The 25777-nt window shown below is 41.3% G+C and overlaps 3 protein-coding genes, 1 long non-coding RNA gene and 3 other non-coding genes across 12 annotated transcripts in view; 6 read left to right on the top strand and 1 right to left on the bottom strand.

Annotated features, from left to right (window-relative positions):
- Nucleotides 1-3602, top strand: part of LOC139636386 (caskin-1-like) — a 32948-nt gene extending 29346 nt beyond the window's left edge. For all 4 annotated transcript variants that reach the window (XM_071504436.1, XM_071504435.1, XM_071504437.1 and 1 more), the window contains one exon: nucleotides 1543-3602. In XM_071504436.1, coding sequence (XP_071360537.1) covers nucleotides 1543-1639 — 97 coding nt within the window. In that variant the 3' untranslated portion in view covers nucleotides 1640-3602. The remainder of the gene's footprint in view (nucleotides 1-1542) is intronic.
- Nucleotides 3603-5320: 1718 nt separating this feature from the next.
- LOC139636576 (uncharacterized) lies at nucleotides 5321-7714 on the top strand. Its single transcript, XR_011694428.1, has 5 exons — nucleotides 5321-5503; nucleotides 6185-6309; nucleotides 6530-6638; nucleotides 6863-6963; nucleotides 7182-7714. It is a non-coding gene; the product is annotated as an uncharacterized lncRNA (long non-coding RNA).
- On the top strand, nucleotides 6356-6444 carry LOC139637184 (small nucleolar RNA SNORD60). The gene has a single exon (XR_011694560.1). It is a non-coding gene; the product is annotated as a small nucleolar RNA SNORD60 (small nucleolar RNA).
- Nucleotides 6701-6789, top strand: LOC139637185 (small nucleolar RNA SNORD60). The gene has a single exon (XR_011694561.1). It is a non-coding gene; the product is annotated as a small nucleolar RNA SNORD60 (small nucleolar RNA).
- On the top strand, nucleotides 7020-7108 carry LOC139637187 (small nucleolar RNA SNORD60). Its single transcript, XR_011694563.1, has one exon. It is a non-coding gene; the product is annotated as a small nucleolar RNA SNORD60 (small nucleolar RNA).
- Nucleotides 7715-8892: 1178 nt separating the features above from the next.
- On the top strand, nucleotides 8893-12303 carry LOC139636575 (guanine nucleotide-binding protein G(I)/G(S)/G(O) subunit gamma-13-like). Of its 2 annotated transcripts, none has more exons than XM_071504779.1 (3): nucleotides 8893-9027; nucleotides 11851-11958; nucleotides 12052-12303. In XM_071504779.1, exons 2-3 carry the CDS (start codon nucleotides 11861-11863, stop codon nucleotides 12155-12157), a joined length of 204 nt encoding a protein of 67 aa, XP_071360880.1. In that variant the 5' UTR covers nucleotides 8893-9027; nucleotides 11851-11860; the 3' UTR covers nucleotides 12158-12303. The 2 variants fall into 2 exon arrangements, with proteins under 2 accessions (XP_071360880.1, XP_071360881.1); XM_071504780.1 differs by having other exon boundaries at nucleotides 11854-11958.
- Nucleotides 12304-12339: 36 nt separating this feature from the next.
- Nucleotides 12340-24271, bottom strand: chtf18 (CTF18, chromosome transmission fidelity factor 18 homolog (S. cerevisiae)). 2 transcript variants are annotated; one of them, XM_071504777.1, is made up of 22 exons: nucleotides 24037-24271; nucleotides 23087-23176; nucleotides 22858-23008; nucleotides 22104-22293; nucleotides 21847-21939; nucleotides 21358-21410; nucleotides 21114-21255; nucleotides 20759-20983; nucleotides 20580-20677; nucleotides 20352-20475; nucleotides 20123-20259; nucleotides 19904-19997; nucleotides 19697-19795; nucleotides 19453-19583; nucleotides 19203-19317; nucleotides 18857-19081; nucleotides 18585-18734; nucleotides 17966-18096; nucleotides 16473-16617; nucleotides 16238-16333; nucleotides 14795-14864; nucleotides 12340-12736 (listed from the first exon to the last, which is right to left on the bottom strand). In XM_071504777.1, exons 1-22 carry the CDS (start codon nucleotides 24122-24124, stop codon nucleotides 12615-12617), a joined length of 2769 nt encoding a protein of 922 aa, XP_071360878.1. In that variant the 5' UTR covers nucleotides 24125-24271; the 3' UTR covers nucleotides 12340-12614. The 2 variants fall into 2 exon arrangements, with proteins under 2 accessions (XP_071360878.1, XP_071360879.1); XM_071504778.1 differs by having other exon boundaries at nucleotides 12432-12736; nucleotides 21114-21252; nucleotides 24037-24258.
- Nucleotides 24272-25777: the final 1506 nt, after the last annotated feature.

Consider the following 25777-nt stretch of genomic DNA (forward strand, 5'->3'; position numbering starts at 1 on the left):
GGCTGGCACCTTCACCATAGCAACAGTTGCTAAGGCTGATGTGTGTTATAGTATTCAGAGCCCTACGCCATACCAAACAGGGGGTTTACATGACATAAACCGGAAGTTGTAATTGTTAAACTTTCGATTGTGGTTAATTTACCCTTGGTTACTGTAGTAACAGCAGGAGCACTCACCAGCTACAGGAAGACAAGCAGTTATCTGTTGTCAGGAAGACAAGAGAAGAGCAACTGGTGTGTCTGTTTACTGCACAACCAACCAAAAACATTGCATTTCTTTTGGCTTCTTCACAATAAAAGCCCCCCCACCCCCATATTATGCCAGAAATGTGAAGCAGCAGCAATAGCAAGTGTTCAGTGTAAAGAGAGTGAACAGGATGCACTAAGGCTTTTATAAATGAGATGAAATTGCACTGGGTTACATGAAGATGGCAATAAGCATAGCAATAAAAACAATTATCTATAGAGACATTTACAGAATGAAAATATATAATGTGGTGCTGACCACGAATAGCAGCAACATGGGGTTTGATTTTAGGAAAACTTTCAACCTTATAACTTTAAAGTGGAATCTGTGGCTTTTTTTCAGCTTTACTGAGCTTTGTACAGAGTTAACAGCTTTTTTCAGCTCGTCACCGATCAGCATCCAGACACAATTAGCAACTAGCTGATGAACACAGTGGCACATTCAGCGGCTACAGAGCCTGATATTTAACCTCAGGGGTTCCTAGAGATGAACTCCAGTTGGCCAGAAACGCAGCTCCAAATAAATGATAATTGCTAAGTAAGCAACTGTCTGCCAAAGGTGGGAGAAAATCTCAGATCTTTTACCCAAGGAAGGGAAGTTCCACCACAGTGTAGAAATAGTCTGTTTCAAGTAAAAGTCATGCATTGAAAAATGTATCTGAGTAAAAGTAATAGCATCAAAATATACTTAAAGCACCAAAAGTAAAAGCACTCATGTAGACTGCTCCGTTTCAGAATAATATATATTATATTATAATTATTGATGCTTTCATGTTTATGTTGTATTACTTCACTGTTGCAGCTGCAAGGTTGAGGCTAATTCTAACTACTTTATATGATGCTGTAATGTAGTTTGATCTATGAAATGTATAATTATGCTTACAAATATATAAAATACACCATGCATTTGTTGATTATATTTTATAATATTAATCTGAATCTGAAAGGCAGCTAGAGCTGTCAGATAAATGTAGTGGAGTGAAAAGCACAATGTTTGCCTCATGTAGCAGAGCAGAAGTAGAAGCATCAAAATTGTACTTAAGTTCAGTACTAGAGTAAATGTGCTTAGTCAGGTGTTTGCTAACAAGTTTGCCTTATCAACTCAAAAGATAATGACACTGCAGTGTTCAAATCACTCGTTGAAGGAGACCAGGAGAGTCCCGTGTATCTTTGTTGAGGAACATTGGGGATACCTTTGAATTCTGGCGAACAATAGGGGAAAACATCTCTAAACTACTGTGACTGTGTCCGCCTCATTATCAGCTAAACTCTTCCTCTTTTGTTATCCAACTCCCAGCTCTCTTTCCAGTAAAAAGACGACAGTCTCCATCTTGGACGACATCGGCAGCATGTTTGACGACTTGGCAGACCAACTGGACGCGATGCTCGACTGATCTCCTGCCCACGTCTCATTTCCAACTCCCTCTCCCTCATCATGTGTCGGTGTATCAAGAAAGCTCTCCCAAGGCTCGATGCTGGCGTTCTGAGAGTGTGTGTGTGTGTGTGTTTGAGAGTGTGTCCCTCCTGCGCGAGCGCTTCTCATGTAGCCTTGTACAGTATACTGAGGAGGGAGTCCTCTTCGTCTGCTGCAGTAGCTCTAGTACGCCTCCCGATGCGAGGAGGCCGCTCCCACACAACCTCTGACCTCTGCAGCCCAGCGAGTCACCGCCGCCCAGCCCTCAGACAGCTGTGTGGACCGAGAAGCACAATCATGTTCCTCATCCTTTATCTCTACAGACTCTGGCTAGGACAGAGATGCAAACTCAGTCAGACAGGGAGACCGACTGATAAGCATATTGCTTGCAAAAATAAGCACATAAACTGACTGACTGACTGACAGACAGACGGGCAAATAGATAGATAGATAGATAGATAGATAGATAGATAGATAGATAGATAGATAGATAGATAGATAGATAGATAGATAGATAGTCAGAAAGATGAATACAGATGAGACACTGGAAAGAGTTTTTAAAAGCACAAGGAAAGACAGGCCACTTTCTGAGTCTGTCTCACTCCTGCGATGTCAACAGGATGCATTTTTCCAGATGAATCGTAGCCTCTATTTCTCTTCTGTGTGCGTGGAGGATTGTGGTTAGCCGGACTTCCTGAGCTGTGTGTTGTCTCTGTTCATGTTGTTGTTCTTGCTGTTGTTGTTATTGTTGCCGTTGTTGTCGTTACGAGTGTGTGTTGTCCCTGCTGATGCTCATGTCAATGTCCTCCCACTCGTACAGTAGTTATACTAATGATCAGAACGACGATGTAGATGTGTGTCCACGAATTTTGAGACACTCACACACACACACACACACACACACACACATAAATGCACATCACATCGGTTTTACAGTTATCTCACTGGTGTTCTGCTTTGTTGGTGTTTAGCTCCACCTATGGAGGGTTGCTTGGAAATCAATCCACACATTTACATTACAAAGACTGACTTACACACATTCACATGCAAACACACATATATACAAGCACACTCATGCGGTGTATCCCTTTGTCCTGCTGCAGTGAACAGTGTTTTTAAAAGATAATCCTATATTTCAATGCTTTATATAGTACATCCAGTATACATACATAGAGTTTATAATATACCTGGGTATTTGAGCTGTTAGAGCTCCCTCTAGTGTTGGTTAGTGAAACTGCCTCTAATCTGCCCACCTTCCATCTTGTCTCCCCCCTTCTTTTTTTTTTTTTTTTTTATCTCCCTTTGTGTCCGTTCTGTTAACTCTGCATCTCTCTGTGCCTTGGTAGTGTTCTTTCATATATTCAAGATTATGTTTGTCTCTTTTTTTTCTTGTTTTCCACTCTAAAATGTTTAATGGTTTTCTCTGTTTCCTCACAAACCCATGCTCCTTGTATGTCTGTGATGTCGAACGTAGCTTATAGGTTGAGTTGTGAGTCCTATATGATCCCTGAGATCAATCGCCCTGTCTGCAGTCCTCCTGTAACCATTGAGAAGCCTTGTTTGAGCCCATTTACACCACCCCTGTAAGCTGTAATAAGTTGGCTCTGCTTCTCCTCAACTCCCCAGTTTTCAGTGGTCCCCCATGTAGGCCAGACAGTGGATCAACCACCAGTGTTCATCCCAATGAAGAGTCTACTTGTATTTTTATGCTCTTTGAAAGCAAAGATATATTTGAGAGACAGATGGTTCTATGTTAATAATAAAAATGATAATAATGATAAGACATTGAATTGAGGTGAGCTGATTGAGCCTGTACATTTATGGTTGAGTTCTGGATGTGTTGTGACGGCTGTTGTGCCATGGTTGGGTTTAGGTTGTGTTTCTGCTGTGATGATGCATTCCTGTACAGCTGTGATCAGAATAAATGTATAAAATAAACCTTATGTGACTCTGTGAGTGTTTTTCTTTTATATCTCATCTGCTGAGGAATCTGCATCTGCAATATTTCAGGGATTTTGGGAGGTTGAAAGATGTGGGGTGACGAGGATTTTACAAATGTCACATATAATAGGATATTTCGAGTCTGCTTCATATATTTTTAAACTTTTTTTATTTTGACAGTTTTAGGCAAAATTTATTAATGAATTAAGATAACAGTGGCAGTGCAAAGATGGCTTTGAAACAACATTTAGACTATAATTTACAGAATACATAAGTGGACAATTCAATAGGTAATTTTGTGGCTTTTTAAAATCTTTAAAAAAATTGTACAGGGTTTGGTTCCAGTCTCTGATGGGGTCTCTGGACAGCATCTAAGTATTTCTGCTGCACTGTTCACTTTTGTCTCAAATCTTACTGAATACTGGGTCTCTTTCTTATACTTTAAAGAGAAGGTACGGACCTCCTCCATTTGGAAAGTGCCTTGAGATAACTTCTGTTGTGATTTGGCGCTATATAAATAAAATTTGACTACTGTACCACTAGATTTCTCTCACTTGGAACCTAAGGGCCCAAGTTAAACCATGAAAAACAGCTCCAGATCCAAAATGCACACAAAAGTATTTTAACAGCAGTGTCCACATCTCTACCTTATTATACACCAGCATCAAGTGGATGATATGCAAATAATAATTATAGTCCACGATGCAGAAATAATAGGCATACAGTGTGCAGCACATGACTAATCACTGGTAAAATATCTCTCTTACAAATAAGGCAAAAGGCCAATGTTGTTTTCACTCTTATTTCTAAAAAGTGACTCTGATTGCTGCATATCACCAAAAATACACATTGCTTACCCCGTGATACACTGAATTAAGAGCAATGTTTTAAGTGAGGAGTTTACATTTGGAGCTCTTGAAGTACTTATTGACGATGTGTGTCAGCAAATTAGACAGCAGCCATAATTTGACTGAAGGAGCATGTTTGCCTGATTTCAAGAAGACTTGCATATAGAGGTGGGGATTTTATGGTCCACTTGACCAAAGTTTATGCTACATAACTGAAGGATTTGAAGTGTAAATATGAATATGAGTTTCTCAAATAATTAAGATTAGCCAACATCACCACCTGTATATACCACCTGTACTTTACCCTATTACTGTACTGGCTGAAAAAAGTTAATATTGTCTATTTATTCATGTTATGCTTTGTGCATGTGAGCAGAGCATTCACATAATGAACATTTATTTACAATCGTATTTTTCATTTCATTCGTTTTATATACAGTCTATGGTTTAAACATGCATATGTATCATATCTGGCCCATTATTTTGGTTGTACTTCCTGGTATAACTTGGTAACAGATCAAAATTAAATATTGTTGTATGGCCCACCACTCATTTCCAATTTTCAACAGCATTTAATGATATTTAGTTGGTTAAGATTCAGAAACTACAGCTCCCATGAGGCTTTGAGGGGGATTCTAACTCTAAGGTTAATGGGACATGTAGTTGTCTGATGCCAACGAAAAACATGGTTATTTTAGCGTTGTTAAAAAGATTGTCTGTACAAATAACTCTGTCGAGCACAATACTGGAGGCAGAGTAAGCGCAGAATGTGGTCAGAAAATCTAGTAATAATTTCTCCGACTTTCTTAAAGCCGGAAAAACACAGCACAGCGAAGGCGGGACTTCCGGTTGAACCGGAGCCATATAAACCCATCGCCTCCGTTTAAACCAGCCTCTTACTCGCAGCTTTGGGAGGAAGCCGGAGCCTCGCTGTCCTTTCCCAAGTTTATCCTCCAATTACTTCACCATGAGAGAAAACAACAGCCGACGGTCTCCTCTTTTCTTCTGTCGCCGAGTGTTTCCGGTTGTTTTCACAGCGGAACCGGCTCAGACGGGTGAGCGTGAAGTTAACATGTGCAGGACCATGTGCAGGACCTCAGGCTGCCATGTTGGTCTGAGCAGCAAAACGTGGATGATCTTAGAGCAGGACAGAGGCACACAATCCCTGCTCATGTAGTCCAGTCCACATTTAACAGGTCTGGGTTTAGGGGTGTGTGATCTCGACCTGGCAAAATTGCGTTTTGTGTGTGTTTTCAAGTACAGTTCAGGTTTCACAGATCTGCAGCTGTCTTTAAACAGTCTTCCTGTTAATGTAGTGCATGTTTGTTCAGTATGAGACTGATGCATTAGCATGTGATCACTTATAGTAATGTGGTGGAGTTAATATTAACTACTTCATGTGTCATTTATAATGCAAATATGCATTATCATTTATATAAATTGCTCATGTTTTGTATCGGAGTATCTTAAAAAGCACCTATTTCAATTTCCTTCACAGAAAAAAGCCTTGGAAGATAATTCAAGTTCATGTATAAAGGTCCTAAATGTTTTTTCAGTTTTTAATTTGTTACTCCATTCATACATTTTCTCCTTCTTATTCAGGTCCAGGCCATGTTTAAAGACAGTATTAGGAATTGCTCTAGACAGCTGAGAAGCACTGACGAAACAAAGAGACTTGGCGGCAGTGATGTAAAAATGTTCATGTTTATGTCCAATTATCCAAATTCCCATTACAGATGAGGCTGAAATTGATGAGAGGGCAGGCTGAGGGATGGACGGTGCTATGTTTCAGCAGACTGAAGACTTGGGAGCTGGCTGAACTCCATCCTTCAGGATGACGTGACGGTGTCGACCTCATCAGGTGGGAGAGCTGGTGAGCCTATATGTTGGTTATGTGAAACGGTTTCAGCCAGTGATGACAAACTAAATAATCTTTTCTGACACCTACTATGAGAGCTGAACTCCAGCTCCTGATTCTAACTTTATTCTGAGGCTCCACTGTCAGAACATCACATCAGCCTTCACCTCAAAACTGTCACTTTTCCCTAACTTTGTTTTTAAAATGTTAAACCACTTTACAGGTAAGAATGAGGAGGCTTCAAAACTGGCCGGACGGAGATCCAAGGCCAACTTCAATCACAGATGATTGAAGTTGTTTTGACCAGGTGACACTGCTGCGTTTGAGAGCTGGTGAGTTCATATAGTATGTTGGCATTTGAACTTTTTTTTTTTTTTTTTTTTTTTTTTTTTAAAGCCACTGATGACAAACTAAATAAACTTTTCTGACACCTACTATGAGAGCTGAACTCCAGCTCCTGATTCCAACTTGAATCTGAGGCTACCTGGTTGTTGTTGTTCAGAGCATGTGACCCCGCCTGTTTCCATCTCTGAAAATGTCCACTTTTCTTGCGCAGGTGAGACTGAACAGATGGGAATGAGGAGACTGAAGACTTGGGAGCTGGCTGGACAAAGGTCACAGATCCTGATCCAAGGGGCCACCGCTGAGTAAGAGCTGGTGAGTCCATATAGTATGTTGACACTCTTTTTGTTGTTGTTGTTGTTGTTGTTTACAGCCAGTGATGACAAATCAAATAACTTTTCTGACACCTACTATGAGAGCTGGACTCCAGCTCCTGATTCTAGCTTTTTGTCTGAGGCTCCTACAATAAATATGTGCACTTGATGACTGTAGTTTCTTTATGTGATTTATAACTGAGCTCCTCTCTGTTGCAGGTGGATTCATGAGTCATCACAAAGGAAATGAGTATCCCTGAATGGTGCTGCTGATGGCAAACAAGTGATCTGGTTTATTTAAATGGAAAGTCTGTCTTTCATTCCCTTTATTTTTTATTTTTTGTCACAAAACACTGAGTCTAATCTGCATTGGTCTCTTTGGTCCTGTTCACACCTGACATTAAAATGCGTCTTCAGTGAGCACGTACGATCAGATCTCACATTTCTGCCCGGACAAATTAAACTTGTGGCAGAGGATGTCAGTTGGTCCTTCAGCGTAGCCCAGGACAAGTTAGCGTTCACGCTGCTGAAAGAATTTGCTCATATGTAGCCCACACCGCTTCTGAATGTGGTCTGAGTGCCTGGATTTCAAATGTCTCAGGTGCATTCACACCTGTCCACTTGTAATAGGATCTCATGAGACGCTTGTCAGTGTCAGATCTGAACAGGGGCTTTCAGATTTCCCCAACACTTTATCCACATGTTGTCAAACTGTCAAGTTTCATGTGTTGAATAAACGGTGACGCTGTTGACTTGTTTTCTGAGCTGTTGCCATATTACATACAGCCATATTCTGACTGAAGGCAGTTTGTTTGCTTTGAAGAAAAGAGGTGAGGACTTCTGCAGTCCACTTGTCTTACATTCATGTAATTTCAATAGATTTTTTTTTTTTTTTTTTTTTATTAAAACTTTGCCAGAGACTTTGTTAGTATTCACCTTCTCACACGGTCTCTAGCTGTTTTACATGTGTAATCACTCCAACATGTTCTCAAATGTCAGGCATATGGATATAGTCTACATAGGAGTTGTAAATGGGAATTTCTCAATCGTCCTTCACTGGATCTTGATCATTTATATTAAAGAAAAATGCTCAGTCAATTTGGGGCTAATATCAAATTATCTTTCATTTGAATTGCAGATTGTGCCTCTTTTTAAATTGGGGTCTGAAAGAAGTGGGGTTCTTATAGAATTAAACAAACTTATCTAAATAGATTAGAGGATTCAGAGGCTTCACACTACATCTTGTCTATGCAGTGGTAGAGCTCAAGTATTGTAGCTACTGAAGTACAGTTGTGATGTACTTGTACTTTGTGTATTGAAATTTTAGGCTACTTCATACTTTCACCCAGAGTAAAAGTACTTTTAACTGCTATAGTTACTAGTTTATATTATATGTATAAAGCAAAATAGTACATTATCAACCTATATTATTAAAGGCCCTGTATAGGCATGCGTGTTGGGATTTATATCTTTGTTTACCAAAACAAATGAAGTTCTGACTTGTCCTGCAGCCAAGCAGCAGAGCGCATCACATCTGTCTGTTGTTGTTGTTGTTTGTTTTCTGGTCTGAGATGCGGGGCTTCTCTCACTGTGCTGATTGCTGGTCAGCTGATGGAGTCTCTAGAGGCCTCTGGTCTGTATTAACCCACACACCGACATCATCTCCGCTCATCTGAATAGAAAATCAACTCCCGGCTCGTCCCCCCCCCCCCGCGGAGCGCGTCCTCATTTGCGTGTTTCCTGCTTGGGCACATTTCCATACAGGTGCGTCCTCCGCTCCGGGCTCATTTGACTGTGAAACCAGGCGGTGGAGCTGCTTCCCTCCGCCCTGCGCATCCCGCATCCAGTCGCTACCGGAGAGGAGCGCAGGGGAGTGCCCTGCGCCGCGGACCGCCGACACACAGCCTCCTCCTCCTCCTCCTCCTCCTCCTGTTCCTCTTGTACTGAAGCCGGACTCATCTGCCGGAGAAACTCCTCGACTCTCTGCGGTTCAAGCCCAGTCTGCACCCTCTATCTCCCGGCTGCACACGAAATCGACCAGCGGTCCTCTCCGTTAGGCCTGACGGTAAGAGCGGTTGTTTGTGTTTGTGTGTGTGTGTGTGTGTGTGTGTGTGTGTGTGTGTGTCAGGGGGGTTTATGTCTTTCTATCCACATTTAATCACGATGCATCTGCGTCTGAGCCGCATCATCCATACTCGATTTATCCTCGTACACACTGATGTGAATGTCGGAAGAGACTCAGTCGAGTGTAAATGCGCCTGAAACGTCCCTGACTGCTGAGTGATGGAGGCTGGTGTCACTGAAACACATTTGGAGGACATAATTACTAAATGATGAAGGCCTTTTCACGGAACAGCTGGCTGCTGTGGAGACAGCAGGGTGGATGCTTGTGGAGGAAACTGGCACCGGGCGCCCGACCTACTTAGATCCATTAAAAAGATGAAGAGGAGGAAGAAGAGGAGGAGGAGGAGGAGGGAGAGACAGTTTCCAATATAGAGGACTAAACTGATCCATGGCTGGTCTGAACTCTCATCTGGGCCCTGTCTCTCTCTCTTCCTGCTGTAATGTGGCCTGTGGCAGGGTGGGGCATGATTTACAATAAGTAGAAATAAAAGACAGTGAAGGCAGCCAGTGTACTATGGTGGATTATTTGAATGTCATTTTGTAAACATTAGAGATGTAAAAGCAAAGTGCATTCTCTTAAGTACTGTACTTAAGTTGAGTATAAATACACTGAAATTGCACTTTTGTGTTTTGATGTACTGGAATTTGATACTTCTACCGCACCACATTTATCCGCAATCATTTACTGCACCTTGTTTTTTTTCCCTCTTGTAATGTAAAAACAAGGAGCTGTACTTAAATACAATTTCAGGGTTATTAGTATGTTACCTGAGTGTTTCCATTTGGTACAACCTAATACTATTACTCCACTACATCCAGTGGAGGTAGAATTAGTTTTGAAATAGTGTCAAAGGTAAAAGTCCTGCATTGAAAAATGGACTAATTGGATTAGTTACTGATGCATTTACATGTACATTATTTTAATGTTGCAGCTGGTAAAGGTGGGGATCATTTGTGAATACCCCTGAAGACCAATAAAGATTTACATTAACCTATAATAATAAATCATAATTTATTTGTTGATCATATTTTCTATTCTTAATCTAAATCACAAAGAGCAATAGTAACTAAAGTTTTTAACTGCATTGGACTAAAAACCACAACATTTCTGAAATGTGAGGAAAATGGAAATACTCAAGTAAAGTATAAGTATCTCAATCTGTTCTAAAGTACAATATTTGAGTAAACGTAAGTGACTATATGTAAGTTTTTGAAATTGCTATATAGCCAACGTTAGCATTACAAGCTGTTTACTTACCAGTCTAGAAGAAACGTGAGTTCAGCATCACACTTCATTCCTTTACTCAACAAGAGTTGTCTCCAATGGTGGAAAGCAATGCCAGTGTTAATTTATCTAATTTATTCCACTGAAATTTGCATGCTAACCAGCCACCCCTGGCACATCCCATTGCGTAATACTATTTTCCAATACCGAGTCACTGTAGCATCCCATCCGCCCTTAAGCATTGTTCAGAGGGTGTACTATAACCTCATGTACTGTAAATGCAATGATGGCTGAAGCTCTTGGCAGGTGACCACCACCACCACCACCACCACAGTCCAGCATGAATCCATGATCAGTGGCAAGATAAAACTTAGATATAGCCCCTTTAAGGTCATTTTACTGCTTAATACTCTTGTACGTTTTTGACTTTCAAAATCCATTTAAATGGACAAATGTGGTGATATTGTATATTTTTCTTAATGTCAAAAAAGAACCAAAGGTCTTGTCCAATGTGTAATGTTTGCTAAAATGTTTTGTTCCCAGCTATTTTAGAAGATTGCAGAGCCTTGTTAAAAAATGAAACTGTATTTATTTTGACCAGTTTAGGCAGTCAGACAGATGAATGCATCGTTGGTTTTGATATTTTTGTGAGACAAACTGACAAGAAAAATATGTGCAGAGTTGCTTAAGTTGAAGATTTGAAGTTACAAAAACATTTTTTGAAACATTTCAACAATATGAGAATAAAATATAATATAATATAATATAATATAATACTTGTTTTGAAAGCTGCTTCATCGCTGTTAAAAGCTGCAGTGACAAAAAAAAAGCCAGTGTTGGCTTGAATATGAGAATATAATTTGCAAGTAGGAGTTTTACTTGTATGAAAAACAACTAACATATGGTCTAAATAAGCAGATCAACATTCATCGACATTTCTGGCAGTAACTATTTCTGTATGAATACAGGTTGTTCTATCAACCACTTCCTCTGTTCAGTGACGCACCCCAAAGTACTGCCATCTGGTCTTCATGGGGTTTTCTCAGATACTGTCAAACAGGGTAGGGGCTCCTAAACCTAGGGGTCAGGACCCCATAACTGATAATAAGATATATAATCACAATATGATTAACACTAAGTAATTTTCGGATTCCTGTTTCTCAAATGTGATGATTTGATGTTTTTTTCTTGATCTTACAAGATAAGGAAACTGAATATCTTTGAGTTTTGGATAAAACAAGACATAAGAAGACGTTAACTTGGGCAGCTGGGAATGATAACGGGTATTAATAAGAAATAAAATTACACTAGGGCTTCAACTATCTTTCAGTTTATCTGCAGATTATTTATTAAGGACTCAAAAAAATGAACCGGAGCAAAGACAATTACTCTTTGGTTGAACTGGTCACAACCACCAACCAGTGTTGAAGGGTTACACGGTGGTGTTGATTCATTTTAAACGTGAAATAGTGATGAAGTCAGCCCTCCATCCACTCAACCTGCTGTGTGTTTTTGTGGTGTGTGTCTGTTTGTGAACAGCAGAATCATAATGGAGGAGTTAGACGTCCCACAGATGAGGAGAGAGGTGGAAAGCCTTCAGTATCAGCTGGCAATCAACAGAGAGAAATCCTCCATCACTGTCACTGAGTGAGTGTGAACTGTCCACACACACACACACACAGAGATCTATTAAAGTATTGATTACCATTTCCGTGCTGACAGTGTACTTTTGTTTTGCAGGCTGGTGAAGTGGATCGAGGGTTGTGTTTGTGAAGATCCGTTCCTGAACCCTGAGCTGATGAGAGCCAACCCCTGGGTGGAGAAGGGCAAGTGTGTGATCCTCTAATGGTCACACACACACATGCACACACAAATACACATTCACACAAAGTCACGGATGCATATTAACTAAAGAATCATCACAGTCACGCTGCACTAACTCACTCTCTCTCTCACACACACAGACATTATTGCTATTATCTTGTTTATTTATTTGGAGACTCCTGAATGCTGTTAATTTATGTGAAGATAACTGTGTGTGTGTGTGTGTGTGTGTGTGTGTGAGTGTACAGCACTGAGTAGCTTTCTAGAGGTTTGTTTTGAAGGACTGCTGAGAAATGTTCAACAACACAACGTTTTTATTGGCTCTTTACACTGTCAATCAAAAATAAAGACTGTTTTGAATTTAACAGATGGATTTTTCGATTCATTTAGACGCTCACATGCAGCACAGCAGCAGATACAGCTGAAAATTAGGCAGTCGTGTGTGTGTGTGTGTGTGTGTGTGTGTGTGTGTGTGTGTGTTACAGTAGTTCTCTGATGTAGACATTTCGTCTGACAGCATTGGACATGCCTTCGTTGAACCGGAACCACACGTCACTGTTGCCCACTGCTGTTCCCATAGCAAGAACTGCACATTTCTCACCTAGAAGAAGAGGAAAAGAGCAATTAAAAAAAAAAAAATACAACGACACACACGCACACAAAATATACTGCAGTGCTCATGGAGAGAAGAGAGAGGACCCACTGGTTCTTCAAGCTCCTCCTGAAGTGACCTCATGACTACTACTAAAGAGATAAATCGCTTCATCTAATATGTAAGTGACAGAATAGTGATTGACAACAAGTTCAATAACTGTTTAACATAGAGATGCAACTAAAACAACGACAAATTGTTTTGATAATAGATCAATGAGGCAGTGTTCTCAGTGGACTGGGATCCATAAAATTACGTCATATCCTCATGTTGCTTGTTTCGTCTGACCAGGAGCCTAAACCTCAGTTATATTCAGTTTATTTTCATTGAAGAAGAAGAATATTATAGCAAATATTCACATTTAAGAAACTGGGACCTCAGAGTTTCTGCTGTGTGCTTTAGCTTCAAGCATAACTTCAATTAACTGATCAAAGTGATCATTGCTGATTTGCAGGTTTCGGAGAAAACTGAATCCCTTTGGGTTTTTTTAACTGTTACTCAGACAACACGAGCAAACGGAAATCATCAGCGCCTGCCCCGAGAACAAGCAGCGGGAAATTAACATTTTATTATCTTAAGAGCTCATTGATTTATCAGTAATGAAGACAATCATTCGTTGGAGCCCTACTCGAGATGCTTAAGCCTTTTTTAGTGTGTGTGTGTGATGCATTTTGTTATACGCTCATGTTTTCCATGGTCCCGTCCAACTTCTTCTCTCCTCACACGTCAACTCAAGAGCATCTACAGATACCAAGTACTGATCCAACACCAGTGCTGCCTTTTTCCCCCAAAGCTGAAAACTACACACCTCACTGCATGAAGCTCATTGGGATATATGCATATGTTAGGTCACTAAAGACTGAGTTGACGGCCTCGACTGAATGAATGTAGCTCAACTACAATTTTTAAAATGGCAGGGACAAAGAAACTGTGTTTAATGTGGTTCAGTTTCATTATGGCCTGATCCATTAACCAGGTCCGTCTCCACAGAGATACAGACTGAACCTCTCACCAAAATACTGTAAAACACCAAGCAGTCTGTACAGGCCTACAAACGTGCTGACTTTAGAGTAAGTCTATCTCATACAGTGATGCAGATCATCTGCACCAACCAGACACTGTCAAACTGATGTGCAGGTATTCAACAGGGGAATTAGGACGGGGATTTACAGCTGTGCCTGTTTTGGTTCCTGCTTTGACCTGCATATAGCCACAGCTCTGCGTTTCCACCCTGATTAACCCGTTAATCAATTTCCGGGATGCACTGTTTTCAGGAGGGTTCATGATTTTAATGGGTCTGACTTTAATTGCCACAACCACTAAATGCTGAATCTGGGCCTGTGTTACCAATTCAACAAAACACACAGGTGCTTGTTCAAAGCAGGTTTTGAATCGCAGTTAAAGGCATCATCTACCTGCACAGCTGTCGTCCAGCCAAATAAAACAACTTCTGACTGAGGGCAGACTTAAGAGGGAAGGAAAAACGGTTTTAAAATTTCAAAGAATAGTTTTTCCTTCAAATTGAATTGAACAAGCTGCAGTTTATGTTCATACAGTACATGAGAAATGAAAGCAATAACTGAAATAACTATTGTATTCTACTAAGAGGTTACAGAGGAGCAGTAAAATGCTTTTTTCAAAACTGTGAGTAAAAATGAAAACTATTATGAAAATATTTACCCTGGTGCGATGTTGGAGGAGAGAAAACAAACGACACAATTCAGTCTAAGATTGTAGATCAGGCCATGTCACGCCCTTGGTGTTGATAACACAAATATGATGTGACCAACGTTATAGTGGCAGTGCTGCTGACAGTCCGGATTTCCTGCCTGCAGTCTGCCGCAGGAGCACTGAATTAGTAACATTACATAACACACATCAGTTATCACCTCTGGTGTGTTTGGACCTGATGTGCCTCGAGGCACTTTTCCCTGGAGAGCCTGTGCCCTCAGAGCATTTGAATAAATGACGCCACACTTGCGTCACTGAGCACAGTCTCTACAGTACCTGTGTCTGAGGACGGCTGCGGTCTCTGAGGTTTAGGGGCAACAGCTCGACCGAAGAAATCCACCTCCGGCTGCAGGACACAGACACACAAACACAGGGTGAACGGGATAATCAGGAAGTTTCTAAAACACTGTCCTCAATAATAAGGTCAATAACAGTGACAACCCCCACCCCCTCCCCCTCCCCCTCCACACACACACACACACCATCTCTCATTAGCCTAATTTCCCAGTCTTATCATTGGGGACTTTAACCCAGTAGCTCCTCATTATCCTCATTTCTGCCCTCTAGAGGCCCCCTCTCTTCATCACTCTATTACAGAGCTATTAAAACTCCTCAGCTCTGTGCAAATAGATGCTGGCTGCTCCTCTCTGGCTCCACCTACAGGCGTTAAATAACACATTCAACTGTGGCAAGATCATCACCAGCAGGAAGGGTGCGCCATCGCTACTTCCTCAATAAACTAGGTGCTCAGCTAACCAAGGAACCTCCACAAAAGCCTAAAATAACATCAGTGACAACTAAACTCATAGATTTCATCAACACATCTCAGCGTGTAAGCTACACAATGGACTGACACTGATCTTGTAATGTGGTGATTCCCAGACCCTTCATAGGGATTTTTTTTTCATGGCACCCCTAGTTGCCCACTAACCTCCATGGTGTCATTTTTTTATTGGAAAATTTGCAACTGTATGTTTCAGTTATAAGAATCTATTCAAATGAATAAAATAGGATTAATGTAAAATATGTGATACATATGAACAAACATCAATTTGTAGTGAAATACAGGCCTCGGAGAAAGAAGAAAGCAGCAGTTTTAAGCTGTTTCTGTGTGGATTTGCATATAAGTAATGAACCTGAACAAGTGTACTGGTTTGTTAATGTGTTTTTTTGTTTTATTCAGAATTAAAATTTGCTATTTTTGCCGATCTTGAACTATGTTGAGGGTGAAGATGTATCATCATTTCTTTGAGCTTCCAGAGAGCATGTTACTGTCAAACTGTGCTGTTATGTCAGTGATTCACTGCACTAAATGTTAGCGAGCACAACACCCTGCTGTAGCCAAACCATTAAGACTAGTATAACACCATAACGCCAGATCTGACCACTATGTGCGTTCTGTGTGTCTTCACGCAGCTACAAGGCCCAACGGCTTCAAGATTAGCCGTCCTTCCTTCTGAACTCTCCCCCTTCCACCACATCTTTCTTTTGTTTGATTTGGTTTTGTTGAATTTGGTACAATACTACACAATCACTCACAGACACCGTGAACCTTCTGAAGGACAATTTCACACATGGAGTTAATATATTTTGTTTCCCTTTTTGGCTAATAAATTGGATCATTTGATTTTCCTGGTACAACTGTGAATATTTTCCTTTCTTCATCGTAGCCTCAGAGCTGGGTCCTGACACCTCTGAGTGTGTGTTTGTGTGTCTCACCCTTGTCTCCACTGTCGTCTGTTTGACAATGTTCTCCAGCCTCTGCTGATGGTTCCTGGTTGGTTTAGGACCGGTGCTCTTTTTTTCTTCCTCTTTCTGCATCAGATAGAGACAGCAGATTATAAATACATTAGATTATTAACACACACAGTGACCTGATTGTCTGCAGGCTGCACTGTGTCTAACAAACCCATGATCTCTTGGGTAAAACCATGTTGTGTATTTGAAGTCTCACCACAACTGGGTTTCGCTGCAGCATCACTTGCTCAGCTCTCCTCATCCTCTCCTGCTCCATCTCTCTGCCGATGGTTTGTTTGGCCTGATACGTCAACTGGCGACGCGGGGGCAGGCCTGGAAACCTCACCACCTCCTCAACGCGTCTACAAACACACACGATGAGTAAATAGCTCTACACAAACAAGAGGCACACGTGGTTTACACAGAGACACACTCATAACACGATGCAGCTGACACTGCGGTGAACCCTGTTAGATGACAAACAAAATAACTAAAAACTTCCACTTTTGGTGCCGTGGTTTACATTCTCCAGGATAAAACCCTGAATCTGCCTCATCTAAAACCTTAATCCTCTTACCCCTGATCTCCATCTCTATTCAACACACAAACACACACACACACAGGGTACGTGCCAGTGAACTCTCATTCAATGCCTAAAGGACCTAAATATAACATAAATAAGATAATACCAGTCTGTGGGACTGAGAGCTATTCATTGCCAGTTACCGCTATAAAATTTCAGTGCTGTTATTTTCAGAACTTGGCAAACGCTAACGAAAGAGCCACTTGGCTCAAACTCCCCTTTTAACATGACGAGTTTTACACTATGCAGCTAAAACTAAGTAGTTTAACCTCTGACAACGACATTTATCTGTTTAGCAGTTCGAGGTGTGAGCACACACGGCCACCATCTGCAGCTTATACAGCAAGTTACATATAACTAACAAACTCCACAGAGGCAGGTCACATATACTGAACATAACATTAAAGTATATACATGTATGTCTTTTTGAATTCAGCTCTATCCTAGTGATAGATTATCTGTTACCCAGTTAACCCAGTTATTTTCAGTATGTCTATAATGTGATTTTGCCTTGTGTTTCTCTGCTTAATGCCTTTTAGGTCTTACGTAAAGCACTTTCAGTTGCCATGTGGTTGAAAGGCGCTATAAAACAATAAACTTACCTTGCCTCTAAAATGTCAGAAAATAGTGAAAATACCAATCACAATTTCCTGAAGCCCTTGTCGACATATTAAATCTGCCAACAAAAGTCCAAAATCCAAATGTATTTGATTTAGTATCATAGAAGTCTAAGGAAGCCAGCAAATACCCAAATATGATAAATATGTTAAAATCTGAGAATTTGTGGCATTTTGCTTATAAAAATTGAAAAATGTTCTCAGTTATGCTTTGTCCTTGAGCTCAACATTCCTCGTCCAGCTTTTTCCAACACTTGTTTCCTCCCAGTTTCACTCCTCCAACAACCCTTCAACTGTTTGTCTACTCAGCTCCCACACCACCACCACTACCACCATCTCACACTATCACCAGGTGTTGAGGGGATTATTCTCTAAGCCTTCATGCAGAGAACCACAGTGTGGACAAGAGAAGTGACCTTCAACCCCCAGGAAACACACATCTGCTCTGCATGTGTCCTCATGCAATATACAGTGGAGTAAAAGGGTGTGTGTGTGTGTGTGTGTACTCACGGCTCCAGCACATATGTGTACTGTCCCTCAGGTGTGCGGTCCTGCCTGTAGCAGAGGTTGTATGCGAGCATGGTGTCAATCAGCTCACGCATCTGCTCCTTCTCTCTGCTGCTGAACAGCTGTGGATTCACCTGGAAGAATCACAGGATTTACACACATTTTTACTGACACTGACATGACCAGCAATGTGTTTTTTCCCCCTATTTTTTCTCATGAACCCCAACTTATACCAATTTCTGTCTCATCGACTCATCGCTTCCGTGCTCAAACACATTCACATTAGTTCTTGGGATAGATTTGTTTGTGGACAAGAAAACTCCACGGGCCCCTTTAACACACTGTCAGAGAGGTTTTAATTAAACTATACGTTTATCACTGAGGCCTTAGTTAGTGGTGGTGTTGAACTGGACTGCCGTATGGTGAAATGTGTTACTCCACCCCCTCCACCCCCTGAAATTATAGAACTTATATGCATGTGTAACTTCTGTGTATATGTAATATGTATTTTCTCTAAGGTCCACATGTGATAAATTGAGTCAGGGCAGGAAAAGCTGAGGTTCCAGTTCAGACATTTACACACCAACACCTATGTAGGTATACTGTGCATGCTTTTACATACAGGCCGTAGTTTGGGACAGATAATGTCGAGGAGCAGCGTAAGGATATCAAGGGTCAGGCTGAGCAGGCTGATCCTGGTTCTGATGCATGCTGGGATATCAGCCAACATGGAGGATAAGGCGTTCCTGCTGCTGAGGAGACGGGAGGCAGCCTGGAGAGGACAGAATGACTCAGTGATGACATCTCAATTGTTAGTATCAAGACTTTGCTGCTTTTGGTTCCTTATTTGATTTGTCATTTAACTCCACAATGGTGCGTGGAGCTGATTAGTACCTCGTGCTGGCTGTGGGGGTAGCTGATGCGGGGCACGTGTGTGTGGGCAAACAGGAAGTGGAATGTGACGGACAGGAAGGGCAGGTATCTCATCAGGGAGAAGTTCTGGTTGTGCAGAATGATGTGGTTCAGCCTGTCTGAGAACGACAGCCAATCCAGAGCCTCGCACACGCTCTGCAGGTTGGGGTCTCTCACACGCATGGACAGATAATTATCATACAGACCCTGAGGAAAAGGAGGAAATATATCATAATGGATTCTTTTTTTCTGGTGCTAGGAAAGATTGGTGCTTTCACCACTTGAGTAGTGGCCTTCAGAAGAAAAGACAGTGCTCTACGTTCATTACCTGGGAAACCTTTTCATACTCTCCACTGGATGAGGCCAAGTGTAGAACGTGCTGAAACCTTTGAGCTCCGCCTCCTAAGCCCGGTGCCTCCTCAAACCCCTCACCGATACGTTTCCTTCAAGACAAATTAGGACGATTAGTCGACATGTCGTTAGTGAGGGCCAAAGAAGCAGAACATTTATGATTCATGACAAACTCCAAGTCAAACTCTGGTAAGACACACACTCAGACAAGGGGTGAAAAAACACACCGTTTTGTTCGTGGTAACTGGAAGATCTCCTGCCACAGATGGAACAAGCCTTTGTTCTGGTCCTTCTGTCCCACAGAGACACACTGGACTGTCTTGGCGTCCAGCTGCTTGTGGCCGCGACCGTGGAGGAACTGCATAGACGAGTGCGCAAATTTTAATATAACGGCATATAATATAATTGTATATTTCCAGTAGACAGAGGCTCACCAACATTCAGACCCCCCTGCATGGTGCTGCCACCCACCTGTAGTGTGTTGATACAGGACCTGATGTCGTTGTCTGTCTTTTCGCACAGTGACATCAGAGTGCCTGTGTCTGCCTTCATCCCCTGCTGGAGCGAAATCTGCAAACAAAGACTCAACATAAACATGCAGTGTTCTTGTCAGTGTGTGTGTGTGTGTGTGTGTGTGTGTGTGTGTGTGTGTGTGTGTGTGTGTGTGTGTGAACTGACCTCTGCCAGTCTCTGTGCGAGGCGGGAAGGCTGAGTCTGAGGGAAAGTCAGGAGGAAGGCCTGCTGCCTGAGAGGTCTGAGAGCTGGGACATAACTAAAAGCAAACAGAGGTCATCAGAGAACGGCTGGACACACGCTAAATCAAATATACACAAATAAGACCTAATTTACATGTTTAACATTTATGTGCCCGTAAAGCTTTAACACAGTCTCTCTTACAGGTCGTTACAGATGCAGATGATTGGTCGAAGCAGGATCGACTCCTTCTTCTTTTTCTTCTTCACAGCCTCCACACCGGCCTCCCCGCCGTGTCCATCTTTCCTGTTCAGAGTTGCTGACAGAATGTTGATGGCGGCCTGTCGAGCACCACAGATGAGCATATTATTAATATTGAAATCAGTTATTTTACTTCTTGTCTTTACTGATTCCAACAGTGCCCTGAACGTACCGCAGGCGCTCCATCGATCTCATCAATAATGAGGCAGTTGGGTCTCTCACCGGCTCCTAACACTGACTTCATCTGCGTTGCCGTGTCGATGCGTTTCTGGAAGACCTCTGCGCTGCGGTCGTCACTGTGTAAATAACATCACTGAGGTCACGACAGGAGGATTACTCTAAACCTAAATCTTATCATTTACTGCTTTTATTGTATTAGTCTTGATTTGGTTTGTTTAACCTGGCATTGATTTCCACCACATTGTACCCAGCATGCTTGGCAATGACATGAGCCAGGGTGGTCTTGCCCAAACCTGGAGGACCAGACAACAATGCCACCTAGAGAAGGACAAAAAGAAATTAGCTTTTTTACAACTAAATGTCACTAAACTGACATTGTACTGACACGAGTTTGCAGACCTTGTATTTAGGTCTTTTGTACTGGTCCAGTTCAGCCTCCAGCAGCTCCTCAGTAATCTCAATCTTGGTCTTGAAGCGATTTGGATTCTGGTTGCCTTGATTGGGTTTGAATGAGTGTTGGTTGGGAGCCTGTCTGTCAGACCGGACAGGGCGGGACTTCCTCTCTCTTCCAAACACAACAGTGTCCCAAAGTTTCAGCCACTTGAGCAGACAGCGGTTGGTAAACTGCAAAGACACAATCGCACACAACTGGTGTCAGATATTCAAGCAGGGTCCACAAAAGACTTGGATTTCTCAATGACAGAGGGGTTTTATTTACTGACATACACAGACTATACACACACACATCACTTACATCATCACTGAGAAGCTCTGTGTAGTGTCGGGGAGAAAATCTGTCCACCCAGAGACGTGAGCTTCGGCCCTCCGTGTCTGCAGGATCGTCGTTCTCTTTATCTTCTCTGCTTTCAGGCTCAACAAACACATCGTTCACACTGCTGCAACAAAAAACACAAAAAGACAATTAAAAAGCAAACACTGCTTCTATTCACTGTCTTGATATGTTTGAATGTGTGTGTCAGAGAGACAGGTGGTGTTACCTGGCCAGCAGCTCTGTGAGGCGCTGAGATTCCTCCACAACCTGCTGATGACGCTGTGTGATTTAAAAGAGGAAATGAGTGAAATACATCCTCCAGGTATATCCACAAAATAAAATGTATTAATTTATGTAAACAGTTTGTTGCTTTGGCCTCATAAGGTGCTACTGCATTAGATTAAATCAAATTGATTTTGATTAAATGAATTGAAAAATCTGTCAATTTGAACTTGAATAATAGCATTATATGTTTTTCAGCTACATTGTTTTGTATCAGACATTTAACATTTGGCTTTTGTTGGCTGCAGATACTCTCAGGTCGTTGGTTGAGAATGATCATACTATTCTCTTTACTTGGCTAATCATTATTAACTGTTTGGATCTAAGGAAACTAATAAACCTGCAGGACTTGTGATCAATGAGAATCAACAGTGTTCTGCAGTACAGGCTACTTGGCAGATTTCACACATACAACAGGAGCTGGGTCACTCACCCTCTCTGCTTCATGCTCTCTCAGCACACTTATTGGCACCGCCAGGAGCCCCAGTGAACCCTGGGAGTTAGGTACCATTCTGGAGTCTACTGCCTGGAGAAACACACGGGCAAGTGCAGAGAAATACAGAAACATGACATGAATAAGTGCTAGATACCAAAGGGACGTAACAGCAAATCAGGGTTTTACAACAAGGTGCTCTGAGGTGTTTGTGCAACACTCAACATCCCAGATGTGTGATTGCTGAGGAGTTTAACCTTCGTCCCTGTGTCTTCTTTCTGCCGAAGATAGACCCGACTCCCTGATGAGTCTGTCACACTGATGTACTCTCCCTCTAAAGGAGGTCGCTTCAGGACACGTAGTGATGCTGGCGCCGCTGTGGGAGGTCGCCTGGGCGTCTCTGGGATCGTAGCAAAGCCACTGATATCCAACACAGCAGGAGTAGACCTACAAAACAAACAAGAGTGAGTCTATTGTAGTGTAGATCTAGTGCTAATGATAAATGCCCATCGCAACCGACCAGTGGCCGAAATTATGGCTTTAAGTTGCTTATTGTGTCTGATCGACAATCAAAAATCCCAAAGGTATTCAAATTATAATGACATGAGAGAGAGAGTAAAAACATGTCATTTGAGAGGTCATGTAGAGGTCAGCACTACATGTTATAAATTGAAAAAAAAATAGACAGAAGCACCTTAAATGTAAATACAATATTTAAGTGATCAGACAATCCACTCAAGGCATTACTTACTTATTATTTTATCCACTTAAACTTAAATATACAGCAAAATAAAGTTTGCAAAAAGCAACTGTACATTGCCAATAATAAACCAGATATGAAACCAACTACTTGATATCGTAGATGTTGTTTACTTTTCCCTCCATAACATCAGCGGCTTTCCCCATCAGCTCACACTGTGTTTATTACAGGCCCACTTAACTGTACCTCCTTCTGCCTCTCTGATTATTTTTCTTCAGTGTTCCCAATCTTCACCATCACATCTCTCTTACCTGAAGGTGTGGGAAGGTTCATACTGCTCAGGAGAGGATGGAGGTGTGATGTCAGCACTCTGCGGCGGGGACTTGCTCTCCTGAATTTGTGATGTGCTGAAAAGTCGCTTGGCCACACCTGCATCCTGCTTCTGCCGCTTTGCCTTAGGAGCTGAAAGGAGAACTTCAGAGTTATGAAAACAAAGAAACAAAAGGACAAACCACATTTTAATTTTCAGGTTGAACTCACTGATGGGCTGATCTTCCAGCAGGCGCTCTATGTCTGAAAGGTTGTCTCCTGGACCCTGACTCAGATGTCTTCCTGGCTTTGAAGATTCCTCTAAACCATTCATGCAAACACACAAACACAAAGATTTACATACACACACACACACACACACACACATATATATATATATATATATCAGCCTAAAATGTGCATGTATTTGAAGATTTTCTGTTTTTTTCACTTTTAGATCATAAAAGTTATATGTATAAGTAATCTGAGGATGTTACCTTGGGTTAAGGGAAATTTCAATAGGATTTAGATTTAATGACATTTAATAGGCTAAACAATAATTAGGTTAATTATATAACATAATGAAGAGATTAGTCAGTAATGGAAACAGTAGTTAGACTAAGCCCAAGACATGTGTTTGGTGTATGACTAGTGATTATAGGTTTAATTAGAGAAGATCCACCTTTATTGTAATTGCACAGAGCAAGGATCCATATATCAAATACAGTTTAGCATCTAACCAGGAAAAGCAAAACATCTATAATTATCTATAAATATTAATGAATGGTATTAATATGTTCGCAGAGTGCACAATAAACCTGTGTATACAGTATCTTAAGATCTAAATGTCATGTTATGACTAATGTGTGGTATCTTTTATGAATAAAGCAGTTTTTTAAACGTGAACCTCATAATTCAAAACTCTTCTTGCATGAATTTGTGAAACTTACTCCAGATTTATTTCTAAATAGCGAAGGTGTTAGATCATTCCACTATTAATGGACGTAATCTAAAAGAAACACGAACAGGTCAAAGACAGACAAAGCTCTGCGTTTGTTGTCCGCATGAAGATGTAGTAAAGGTAAACAGTTCAAACTTGTAACTACCTTTGGTTGTTAAGAAAAAATACATGAAAGTTCCTAGTGGAGTTTGTTAGCTGGTTCAACTACAAGTCGACTCACCCTCCATCTGAGCCAAAACTTCCAGTTCATCGGCGAACTGGTCCTCGAAGTCATCCTCTCTCTCGAACAGTTCGTCGTATTCGTCCATATCGGCAACACGATACACGGAGAGACACTGTAATTTGTTAACTCTACAGACAAACACACCCTAAATGCTTACTGAAATCAAATAAAAGCTATTCGCTGCTCCAGCAGCCAGTTTCACGGAGCAGATTTCCCGGCAATTTTTTGTTGTGAAGGTTTATTTCCGGGTTACAAACCCGCCCCCTCTTCCCATGGATGTTTTTTTTTCAATAAAACTTTATTGACAGAAAATATTCAATACAAAGGCAGATATTATTAATGTATCTTCAAACAAACATTTGAACAACAGCCAGGGGGGTTGGCTAATAAATGAATACAGAGAATAAAGAGCACAAATTATATGTCTTTACAGCTCTCTTGTTATCTGAGTCACAGATACTTTGCATATATTGTTCTGTTTCCCTTTGGAAAGCCACAAAGCATGGCTGAGAGTGACTAAATTCAGCTTTGTGTATGTGATATTTCCCTAATATTATTATCAAGTTTATGACATACAGTTCTTTCTGTTTCCTACTTCTGACATCATGGACACCAAAGAGTAGCCTATACTGTTCCAGTCTAAAGAAAGTTTCACAGTTTCAGGCTCAGAGTCACACAGAGAACAGTTCACACATTAATCTTTCTTAAATTTATACATACAAATAATGTTTGGCAGGGTAATATCTATGAATTAGTTTGTAAGACACTTCTCTCACTTTATTTGTAATTAAGTATTTGTAAGGGAGGTTCCATATATGGACCCAGTTCAGATCATTAACAATATTAGACCAGTACTGAACAGCAGATGGGGTAGAAGTGATATCAGTTTGAAGCAGAGATCAGATGAGATCATTTCTTTTTTTAGTTTTAACAGAGAAACACATACACACTGGTGTTAATATAGGATCTAAAGGAGGACAGACTGGTTTTCCAGCACCTCTTCATAGAGTTAGGATACCAGAAGGAACAGCATCCATTACAACTGCAAAGTCTTTTGGGGTGACAAGTTCCCAGGGATGTCATGGATGTATTATAAGACCTGGATGACGGATCTAAAAATGGCGCCATTCAGTTCAATACAAGTTGCTCGCCTGGCGCATACGCCGAAAAAGTTTCTGGCTTCCGGGTTACTTCCGCGTTATGCGGCCCATAGAGACTGCGCAGTAGTGTCACTCCCATCATGCCTTTGGGCAACGAGAACGAGCGAAAAACGTTCTCGATCTGGCGCTGCGCGTTCACGAGTGCGTTCATTGTGTGCACATCCTCCTTAGCTTTGATTTATCAGTCAAACTGTTGCTGAGTGACTCAGTGCTGCAAAACGGAGACAACAAACATGTTTACAAGGTTTTTCACCTGCATTTATTTAGGTTTGTTACTCTGAGTTTACTGTGTGTGCAATCACCACCAGAAGTGATCACATGCTCATCAACCTCATATCATTTTACAGGCTTTATATCTGAAATGAATTCAAGATCTTGCTGACTGAGAAGAGTGCATTTAGGTGAGGGATCAAGGTGGAGCTGCAGAGGGAGCAGACTCATGCCCACAGCTGGTTGAATCTCTGCTGTGACCTGGGATCAGAATAACGACCAGACTCCTGTCTCTCAGCTTCCAGTCACTTATTGTGATACATTTAAATTCTTTAAATCATTGAGTTGTATTGATATAAGACACAGAC

This window comes from Trachinotus anak, unplaced genomic scaffold (assembly GCF_046630095.1).
Source record: "Trachinotus anak isolate AG129_WGS33_773 ecotype Australia unplaced genomic scaffold, CSIRO_AGI_Tana_v1 ptg000019l, whole genome shotgun sequence".
Lineage (NCBI taxonomy): Eukaryota > Metazoa > Chordata > Actinopteri > Carangiformes > Carangidae > Trachinotus > Trachinotus anak.